Source organism: Peromyscus leucopus, chromosome 7 (genome assembly GCF_004664715.2).
Source record: "Peromyscus leucopus breed LL Stock chromosome 7, UCI_PerLeu_2.1, whole genome shotgun sequence".
In the NCBI taxonomy this organism is placed as follows: Eukaryota; Metazoa; Chordata; class Mammalia; order Rodentia; family Cricetidae; genus Peromyscus; species Peromyscus leucopus.
Window position 1 is genome coordinate 95,650,107 of NC_051069.1, and position 11,289 is coordinate 95,661,395.

Sequence of the window (11,289 nt, forward strand, 5' to 3'; positions counted from 1 at the left end):
TTTACATTTATGTGTGAGATGATATATGCAGGCAGAAAAAGTATATGCTTAGGGGAAAAACAAGAATCAGGGTAGCAGCACAGTTTAGAAGCCAAGATAGGCTGGTGACATTCACTGCTAGTTTAAATGCCAGCATTGACTGGTGACATTTACTACAGAGGAGCCTGATGGTTGCTGTTCCAGGTTTGGATACTCGGCAGGAAGAGTTCTGTGCCTACAAAAAGAATAGCAAACTCAGTAAACATTGTATGTGCATCAAGCACTTCCCAAGCTTAGATACATTGTACATACATGAAACAAAGAAAACAGAAGCACACCAAACACTTCAATTAGACAGATATGGAAGTGCATAACTTTAATTCTAGCACTGGGAAGGTAGAGGCGGGCAGATCTTTGTGAGCTTAAGGCCAATGTAGTCTACATAGTAAGTTCCAAGACAGCCAGAGTACATAATGAGACCCTGTCTCAAAAAACCAAAACAACAAATAAAATACCACTTAAAAATGACCCCACAGTTGTACTTCATGCTAATAGAGTTAGAGCTTAGTGGAGGCAGCCTTATTCCTGAGCATGGTGTACCCTGTGGAGTGGGAGCAAGTGGAGTAGTGGGTTTGTCACCTTTCAACAGTAGACAGGTGGAACATGGAGGACTAATGAGGAGAGAGTGTCAGGTTTGGGGAGCTGAGTCTCTTTGCCTAAGAAGTGAGCAGCAGTGGAGGAAGTGTGAAGGTATCTGAGGCAGGGATGTGAAAAACACATCTGTGGGAAAAGGCTTTCAAGGTGGATTCAGGCCCAGAACAGGAAGCTTGCCAAAGTCACATTTAGGGCCAGAGGAGGGAATTTTTGCCTTTGATTTTGAAGGAGGCTTTGGGGCTTTAGATAATCATGAAATTGATTTGAGATGAATTCAGAGAGAAAAGAGTTTACTTCATTCTGTTATAAAACTTATTAGTAGCTTTTAAAATGTCCTCGTTCTCAATTCCTCTAAAATGTCTTAAATCCTCAGTGAAGACTTATCGAATTAGAAGAACAAAAGCCAACACTTTACGTTAGAACCAGTGGAAACCTTTAGATAGATGAGAGGTGCTCTGCTGTCTCAGGTCTGTGACTCACAGTGATTGCTCTAAATGCTGCTTCCTCAGAGTCTCTGGGTTCAGCACAGGCTTAGATTCTGCTGCAGCATTTGGGTAGGTCTGTGAGCCTTTGCTCCATGATCCAGTTTTCAGATTAGAATTTTATTCAGCTGAGATGGGCGTGCCCACCTGTGACAGACACAGCATACACACGCGAGCACACACACACCAGCATTGGTTATTCGGTATAGAGACAGTGAGTTACATAATGTGCCTAACTTCCTCCTCAGTCAACCTTCCCCTCCACCTGGAGGGGAATTAATGAGTCTACACCCTAAGCCTAAAAGGTTTGGTTTGTAGATGCTGAAGTTTAACCCCTGCTTTATCTACTTTCCAGCATCACTTTTGATTTGGAAACTACCAAGCTTTCATTTGCTGATGAACCAATACCTAGTTGAGCAGCTATCATATCCACGCAACTGTGGACCTTTAAAAGTAATGTCGATGCTGGGCAGTGGTGGTGCATACCTTTAATCCCAGCACTTGGGAGGAGGAGGCAGGCAGATCTCTGTGAGTTCAAGGCCAGCCTGGTTTACCGAGCAATTCCAGGACAGCCAAGACTGCACAGAGAAATCCTGTCTCAAAAAACCAAACAAAAGTTGTGTTGTTTTTGGGGGTATACAGTGGTAGAGTGCTTGCCTGGTATAAATGATATCCTGATTTGTATTCCAGCCCCATACATTCTGTCTCTGTCTCCACCCCCCCCCCCCCCCACCCCCGGGGAAAGAAAAAAAAAACTTGGGAGTTGTGCTATTGTAATTTTTGTTTATTTGTTTTTGACAGGTCTTACCTGTCAAAAATTTTTAACATCTTTTTTTTTTCCATGACGACCAGAGAGACATATGGTTCTGTATTATTTCCTCTTTGCTTATTTTTAATGATGGTTCTTTGTTGATAGATGAGAGTTAATTTTGGTCAAGACCATGGAAATGTGCCTGCAAAGGGACTGAAGTTATTATCTGATTAGCACTTTTGAGTGTCTCCTGACTTTGACTCCCTCTTGTTTCTCTTTTATTTGTGTGAGCTTGTCTGTGTTATTCACTCACTGCTTCCTCCAGTCATTTTTAGCTCCTTTCAGGCGGGTGAATGCTTAGTAACTATCAAGTTTGTGTTTCTGGAAGTGATTCGTAGCCAAAGATGTAGAATAGTGGTCTCAAGCCATCATGCAACATACATACATATATACACACACACACACACACACACACACACACACACACACACAAGTCACATACTGGCACACATTAGGATTACTGGATATCATTAGTTTCTACCATGTAGCTGTAATAAATTGTTCAAAAGTCTAAATCGCTGCATCATACAGCTTGTGAAGAAGTCTCTCTGGGTTGGGGAAATGGCTGAGTGAGTAAAGTGCTTGCCAAACAAGCATGAACCTGAGCTTGAATCCCCAGAACCCACATAAAGCTGGTTAAATTGCACTCCCATAACTCCTGTAGTGATGTGGGAGGTGGAGACAGGAGACTCCCCAGAAGCTTGCAGACCAGACTAGAAACTGTGGCAGAAGAACAAGAGAGCCTGTCTTAAACAAGATGGAAGATGAGAATCAACACCAGAGGTTATCCTCTGATCTCCATGTGTGTGCTGTTTTGCACATGGGTGCCCACCTGTAGTAACGTGTATGTGTTTAAAAGTCTTTAATGGTGTTCCAGGGTTATCAGGCCTAGAAGCAGAGCTGCTTGTTGACAAGTCTGGCTTATACTGTAGCTGTGATTTATGGTTTTTTTTTTTGTTGTTGTTGTTTGTTTGTTTGTTTGTTTTTTCTTTTTAGTGCTGCTGGAGTTTGAACCCAAGGCCTTGTCAACAAAGTGCACTTTTTGTTTGTTTTGTTTTGTTGTGACAGGGTTTCTCAGTGTAGTCTTGGCTGTCCTGGAACTTGCTCTGAAGACCAGGCTGGCCTGGAACTCACAGAGATCCACCTGCCTCTCTCTGCCTCCCGAGTGCTGGGATTAAAGATGTGCACCACCACTGCCTGGCTAAAATGCTTATTTTTTTTAAGTGAGTGACAAGATATTTCGAGTCCTGGATACCTAGAGAAAATGTTTCAGTGTTTTTCTGGCACATTATTAATTGATTGATCGATTGCTTTGTAACAGGAAAGAGTAGGTATCTACTTGCTCTGTTTTGTGTGCCTGGTTTGTGGAAACGTTTATACTGAAGGCTGAGTAGCTCTGCGAGGGATCTGCCCGTTATGTAGGAGCTGGCAGCTCAGCGCCTGTGTTCCAGTTGTTTTGCTAGAACATGGGACTTGAGAATTCAGGGAAAACCTTTTGTTCCAGTGTCTGAGCTCAGGTTCTTCACTTCAAAGACTAGGGGGACTCTTCTGCCATCAACCAAAGTGAGAGTCCCCCTAGTCTTTGAAGGCTATTTGGTGGTTTTAGACACATATGAGGCAGGTTTTCTGTTTCTTTGCATAAGGGCTACATGACCAGTATGCCCTTGTGGAAGGGGCCTGTAATCCAGGGGCTTTTCGAATGTCTCGAACATGTGTGCCTGTCCCAATCATCAGGCAAACGGTTTTATTCCTCTGCACACGCTGCCCACCCCAGGATAGGAATCACAAGATGGCCCGTATGGGTTAAGCTTTTGTGTCTGTCCTAATGGACTTCATGCTCTCTCACTAGGAAGAGGAAGAACAGGAGGAAGAGGATGATGATGAAGATGATGACGACACCGATGATTTAGATGAACTTGACACTGACCAGTTGCTGGAGGCAGAACTGGAGGAGGACGACAACAATGAGAACGCAGGAGAGGATGGGGACAATGACTTCTCTCCCTCTGATGAGGAGCTAGCGAACCTTCTAGAGGAGGGAGAGGAGGGGGAAGATGAAGACTCTGATGCAGATGAGGAAGTGGAACTGATCCTGGGTGACAGTAAGTATAGGGCAGAGTTTGGGATGAGCTTTGGCACCTGGGGCCAGGCCCCTCTTGTACCAACCCAGTCCAGAAGACAGCTGTGTGTGGGTTCTGCTCTCTCTCTACTCTGGTCACTGATGGATCAGTCACCCCTGTTCTCCTATCAGACTTTATAAACCATTCCAACTGGCTCCTACCTCTTACCTTTTAACCAAAGGCTTGTAAACCTTTTTTGTTTGAGACGAAGTCAATACTTTTTTGTTTCCTGGGTCCTGTGATATCTATTGCAGACACTCAGCTCTGCTGTAATAATGAGAAAGCAGTCATAGGCCAAACATAAACTGATAAACTTAGAAAATAGGTATGAGCTTATAGCTTGAATTCCTTCTTTAAAGGTTTGGTCTTAGGAAGGCAAATCATAGCTGTCACTTGAGTTTCAGGCTGGAATCAGTGAGAAGCAGTTCTTCACAGGCTGCTGTGCCTTTTTGACTGTTGCATACAAATTAAAGGTCTTTTGTGGGAGAGCCCTCTCCAGTCTGCTTTTGGCCAATCTCCCCTAAAGGCTGAGGAACAAATACATCTGTTTTGTTCATTCCTCCCCCACTTGTTCCAAAGTTTGAAGAACAAACTCCAGTTTGTGTAGTAATTTCCCACTAGTGGATTTCTGCAGCCATCTTCTGCCTTTGCTAATGAATCCCGCATAAACCAACCAGCAGCTGGGCAAACACTGTGCTGCACCACACTCTTCCCGGTGTTAGCATTGCTGTGAGAGTGCCATTGTTGGCAGACTTCTGCTAGTGTGCTGCCCTGCCTGAAGGAGGAGTGAGTCCTGTCTCACTTAGCTAACTAACATACCCAGCATTCTCACAGGCATGGTAGGTATTGTGTCTAATAATGATAGCCACTAATCACAGGGGGGTGTTCACATTTAATTAAATTAAAAATTAGCTTCTCATTTCCAAATGCTCTGTATCCACATGTTGCTACTGTGCTGAGCAGCAGGAACACATACATTTGTATCATTTAATATCATGACAGAAAGTTGTGTTGTGATGGCCTAGGCCAAGCAAATGCCACGCTTCTTCATCAGAGGGCCTTATGTTTATGATCATGTTTCCTGGTAGGAGAAGAGGCGGGTGACTGATTTCAGAGCATACGAATATAGATTGTCCTGTAATATGTACTGTGCATACACAATACTTCTCTACCTGGTGTAAGTCCATTTTCTTTGGGACAAATACCTCTTAGGTGCTGGTAGTGCTGAAGACTGACAGTTGATTGCTTAGCAAGTCCTCGTAGGGTATTTGAGGAAGCTCTTGGTGGGGTGGGGTTGCTTATATCTACCTACCTACTGTTTTAAATAAATAGATAAATAGATAAAGGTTGGGGTGATTCTGTGGACTAGCTCCTGGCTATGACCTGAGAGCCAGGTAAGAAGGACCCAGAGACATTTTTAACAAAGTATCAATAGTGAGACAAATTACACCTCCCTTCAGTTAATAACAGTACTTAATAATGCAGGAGGTGGGGTCAGTCGAGAGCGGGAAGCTGGGGTCATCCCCACATCTCAGAGAGTGTCCCGTCATTTGTTTTTTGTTTGTTGTTTTTAAATAAAAAATACTTTATCAAAACACAAGATTTAAAGAAGTTCCCAGATAAACTAGACAGACTAATCAAGAGCTGCTTTTGAAGGAGGGACTCGACAACAGAGTTATAGTATTACCAACAAGGGTTGCAATACTATTATTGGGTGTCCCACTTTTGTTCAGTCAGGCCTGTTCCTCCAGGGCCTCCTTTATAGCAAGAGGTGGCTAGACTGTATATTCTGACGAACTGGATCACCATTTTTTAACCAGTACAATATCTCCATATAAAGGGGGGAAATATAACCCAGGCAATGAAAATAAAACTGCTTCCGATCAAAGATAAAAATAGAGACACCTTCCCGTCCTTGCTCTAACCCTGACAACTGCCTTCATTCACAGGGCTGTGTACTTAATCCATGATGGGGCAGTGATGAAAGCAGAGCTGCTACCAGTGGCCGTGTCCCAACAATCCAGATGACAGTTCCAGCTTCTGCTCATGCTTTACAACAGTAAATGACACATAGATGTGCTAATGTGCATTTAATCCACAGAGACGAGTGAAGATATCTGGGCTTTTTTATTCTGTAATGTTTCTAAACCTCTACTCATTAAATGCAAAGAAAAATGGAAGGAGTCTTGGCAGAGCAGCAGGGACGCCCACATGGTGACAAGATGGGTTTAAGTGTTACTCGAAGCAAGGAGCCTGATCTATGCTCCAGCTTTTTCTAGGGTGTGGACTTGGCTGTTTTGATAGAACTGTGCACATCCCCAGTGTTGGGGACCACTTGCCTTCCAGATCCCTGAGTACAGTCCTAGCCTTCCTCTATTGGGATGATCCATTTTGGTTATGAAACACACTTTAAGTTCTACATTGGGTCTTTTTCTGGCAGCAGCATTTAAGTGTTTCTTTGAAAGGGGGGATCCTGGGCAGCAGTAACCACATGGTTAATGCACATTGCCCGCACGTATTGCACTATGACACCAGATACTGGTGCAGCCCAGGGTGCTTGGTTTTATATGGGGCAGCATGGTCATCTCCTCAGATCCTGATTTTTTTGTCCTAGTCACCTAACACGGTTTACTGTGTGGCCCAGATTGGCCTCAAGTTCCCAATCCTTCTGCCTTTATCATCTGAGTACTGGGATTATAGGCATGTGCCACCACACCCAGCTTCAGGTTTTCCATTTTTAATTTGAATATAAATCCTTTCAATTTGTGTTTGTAACAGTACACCTTCCTTTTGCTGTTCTGAACATTTCTTCTCTCAAAACCAAGGTAATCTGGAAAACTTTAATTCTATTAAGTTTTAAGAATATTGTCACTGTAACCTGGGTGTAAACATTGACATACATGACGTGGGGGTATTTCTGCTTGGACTCTGAGGGGAGACACAGAGGTGGCACCTGTAGGTTATCCTTTAGATTGATTGCTCTTTTTGTGTTTTATGGGCTGCCCATCGTGGATATCTCTCATGGCTATCTGTGGATCAGACTGTACTAACCTCCTCATTTATAAGTATTATCATTACAAGCTTCATTCTGATTGGAGGAACTCTTACTGAACTTACCGGGCCTTTTTAGGGCATGGTGAAAGCCATAGAAACCATAGAGACCCACACCTGATACAGCTCCAGATACAGAACCCTAGTCCTTGAGAGAAAGGCATGATGTCTTCAGGGTCTTTATGTGTCTGCTTCTGGGGACCCCTTGCTCCCAAGCCTGGATGTTGTAAGGCAACAGCAGGTCAGAACACTGGAAAGGTTATAGTTCATCTGTCTTTGCTGCATAGACCTTTCAGAATGGGAGGTCCTGACCAGAGGTGTGGGGGATTTGGTCTCTGCAACATTTGGGGCTGAGAAAAGGTAGATAAAAAGAGGCTTGTCATTTGATCACTGGCTGCTGTGATCCTACTGAGTAGTCCTTAGATGTGACAAGGAGTTAAAAAGTCTTGACTCCATGTTTTTTGCATTAAGGTAGGGGGATTGAACCCCTCGGCTTCCTGGGAAGGTTCTCCAGCAGGTGGGCCTGGCATTTTTGGCCTGCCTATAATGCAGTCACTAGAGGATTCTGTAGAGGTCTGCAGAGGAGTCCGGCAGGGACAGGTGCTGTGTGTGGCTCCGGGGAGTAGATAGACACTGCCTTCTTCCTTCTGAAGTTTTTACCTCAGAGAAACTGCTGGGGTGTGGTCTTTTCAGGTTCATGTATCAGCTTTTCATTCTGTGAACACGCCATTGCGTTTCTCAGTCCTTGCCATGTTGGACCAGATTTGTATCCATTTGGATTCTGGGAACACCAGTTCCCCCCAGCTCATTTTTACTTGAAGGACATTCTTATGTTGGCGCTGTCTTGTTTTTATTTTACTGTTCTTCCCCCTCCCCAGGGATCTTGCAGAAAATGAAGATTTGGGAACATGAATTTTTCCTTTCTTACCTTGCCTAGACTTCTTTGATACCTTGCAGAGGCTGTTGAAGCTTTGTACTTGTGGGTACCCCTTTCACATGGACATACAAGAGTCCAGGTGTTTCAGGGCTCGGGCTATGTTGCTCATGTTCTTGGGAACCTCATGAAAATATTTCCACAGCTTTGTTATTATTAAAAAATTTTTTAAGGGGCTGGAAGAGATGGTTGAGTGGTTAAGAGCACTTGCTCTTGTAGGACCTGGGTTTGATTCCTAGCATCTACATGATGGCTCACAACCACATCTGTAACTCCAGTTCCAGGGGATCTGATGCCGTTACCTACTCGGGCACCAGACCCGTGTGTTGGACAGGCAAAAAACACCCATATATACATTTTTAAAAAGTTCAAATTAACATGTAAGGAGAGAGCATGCTTTCCACAGTAGTGTGTAGAGGTCAGAGGAGGACAGTTTGTGGAGTTGGTTCTCTCCAGAGATAGAACTCAAGTTGATAGGGTTGGTGGCAGGGGCCTTTGCCTGTTCAGACACTTTACTGGCCCCTTTCCATAGCTTCTTAAACAAAAACTAGGCCTTGAGAGTTATTTACTAGTTTTGACTTTTGTCAGATAGACATGATATATATTTGTTTCGAGGGTCTCAGCATCCAGGCTGACCTCTTCGAGTGTGGGACTATAAATAATGTCCCTCACACCTGGCTTTGAGGGGCTCTTTTGCTATCATTTAGTCTCATTCCTCGGTAGATCATTCCAGAAATGTTAATGAGTTCATTCCTTGCCTGCACATTAAGTTGGGTGCGCTTAGTCTCCACGCTCCTTCTGGCCTCCTCGTTTGTAGCTGCATTACAAGGATTGAGTGCTAGGATCGTCTGCCTTTGTAGGCTTCTGAGGACTGGAGAAAGGGACTCAGCCTGCTTTTAAAAATCAGTTTTGAGTGCCAGGCGGTGGTGGCGCACGCCTTTAATCCCAGCACTTGGGAGGCAGAGCCAGGCGGATCTCTGTGAGTTTGAGGACAGCCTGGGCTGCACAGAGAAATCCTGTCTTGAAAAAAACCAAAACATCCCCCTCCCTCAAAATTAGCATGTACATTTAAGGTATCCATCATGAAAGTATGGAATTTATGTAAAAAGGTTACTACAGTGAAAAATGGACATGCCTACCACCTAACCATCACCCACTTCCTATGGCAAGAGCAGCTAAAAAAAAAAATCTTGTTAGTCTTACCTAGAATATAATTTCATTGATAACTATCTTCATGTTGTATGTTAGGACTCTGCACTTGTTTATCCTTTGCGTATGCTACTTTGAACTGTTGACTTGGTTCTTCCTGTCCCCTTCTCCCAGTCCCCTGGTTATGTTTTAAAGACCCCAGCTGGCCTAGAACTCACTGTAGCCCATGAGCCTCCTTTTTTTAGTGCTTCTTTAGGGTCAGGCTTATGATCCTGCCATAAGGACACAATAGGCCTAGGGCTAGGACTTCTGTGCTCCTTAGCCCTGCCCCTTTGCAGCCCAGTGCCCCAGGTGAAGGCTTGAGGACCCTTGATCCCTCTGGGGCATCCCAGGCAGGAAGCAGGGCCTCCAGGTTCAGGTCTTTTGAAAGGCAAGAGAATCAGAGGTCCCAGGGGTATCCATTGTTGCCAGCAACAGGCATATTCTCTGGAGCCCAGCTCCAAGGAGTTAATTGGTATGTTTTCTACTTTCTGGAAAGTGGTAATTAATCCTGCTCAGGCATAAGTGTGTTGAATGCAGGGTTCCTACAATCCTAGCACATAATTCTCTCTTCCTTCTCTTACCTTTCAGCAGACAGCTCGGACAACTCTGATTTGGAAGATGACATCATCTTATCTCTGAATGAGTGATGTGCCAGTCCCCACTTGGAAGAGAATCTTGGCAGGCGAGAGAAACTGAGTGAATGAATTCAGAAAACCTGCCTTTTGCTGTCCCCCAGGGCTGTCTGTTAAGGAACTGTGTACCCTGCATTCAGAGGACTGTGATTTAGAGTCTCCCTGGAATCTGAGGGCCCTTCTAAAAAACAGTAACACACACACACACACACACACACACACACACACACACACACACACACGACTACAGGGACTAGGCCCCAGTTTGTGTCCCCTCCTCCTAGGACGGACATAGCTTTCCTAACGGGAAAAACAAACATGTCTCTGGGTATTTCACAATATATTTTCTTTGTATAATGTTCTTTACTTAAAGAACAAGAAATAGTTTTCTATAAAACTTTAAAAAGAAAAAAAAAAAAAAGCAACAGGCATTTATAACCGAGGGTCTGAACTTCTACCCGCCAGTCTATCCCTGCACTTCATTTTCTTTGGAAGAAAATGACGTCTACAGAACAATATAGAGGCATTTTTACATACGTATTTAAATGAAGAGGAAAATCGTGGTTTCTTAAATTGATAAGGATTAAGAATATTTTATTATAAATATAATATATGATTTTTTAACCTGTTTTGTTGCCTCATACGCTGTCAAGTTAATTTGTTTTTTTTGTGCCAGAGTGGGAATGGAAGGCGAGGTCTGCTCTTGGGAAGATGCCTAACTTCCTCCCCTGGTGGCCAGACAGCAGTTGTGGACTTGGTTTTGTGGAGTTGAGAACTTTAGGGATAAATTCACTCCCTCTTTCTCTTTGTGATTCAGTTTTTCAGAAGTCTTTTTTTTTCCTTCCCTTTCTTCCCAATGTGGAAATTACAAATCAAAGGTCTTTTTCTTTAATGTAAAGTGTATTTATTTAAAAAAAAATACAAAATAAACTACAAGTCTGTCTTTGTTTATGGCCTTTCCTTGTTTTCTTTTACTGAAGTGGGTGCCCCTCTCCAGCTCCTCCCAGTTCTGGCCAGGCCGGAGTTCTCCCATAGCAAGCCCCCAGGGCAGACAGTGGTTTAGTCACTTGAGCCTGGCCTGAAGTTGCTGGAGGCCTTGTGAGGACGACATGGGTGGGGCACAGAGGGGCAGAGTAGTAGAGTAGGGCTGCATCTGTTACCATGTGTGGGACCCATAAGGAGCGTTCTGGTCTTTTTCAGTCCTAGAAGTTGAGGGGTACTTGAGGCTTGGTCAGGTTGGATATGGAGAAAAACTTCATGGGTCTAAGACTAACAAAGTATCGGGCTCATGTTTTGTTCATCCCACGCTTCCCTTCCCACAATAAATATTAAAACATTAATTTCTCTCTCTGATTTTGCCCTAATGGTAGCTTCGGTTTCTGTTACATAGGCATTAATTACACAGCCACAGAGACACCTCTCCCTTTACCGAGAA

The 11,289-nt window shown here is 43.9% G+C and overlaps 1 protein-coding gene across 6 annotated transcripts in view; it reads left to right on the forward strand.

The window, feature by feature from the left end:
* Positions 1–10,803, forward strand: part of Dcaf1 (DDB1 and CUL4 associated factor 1) — a 71,459-nt gene extending 60,656 nt beyond the window's left edge. For 4 of the 6 annotated variants that reach the window (XM_037207902.1, XM_037207904.1, XM_037207905.1 and 1 more), the window contains 2 exons: positions 3,776–4,028; positions 9,811–10,803. In XM_037207902.1, coding sequence (XP_037063797.1) covers positions 3,776–4,028; positions 9,811–9,869 — 312 coding nt within the window. In that variant the 3' untranslated portion in view covers positions 9,870–10,803. Of the gene's footprint in view, positions 1–3,775; positions 4,029–5,995; positions 6,227–9,810 lie in introns of those variants that run through there. The other 2 variants (XM_037207903.1, XM_037207906.1) reach the window with 2 other exon arrangements.
* The last annotated feature ends 486 nt before the right edge of the window (positions 10,804–11,289 follow it).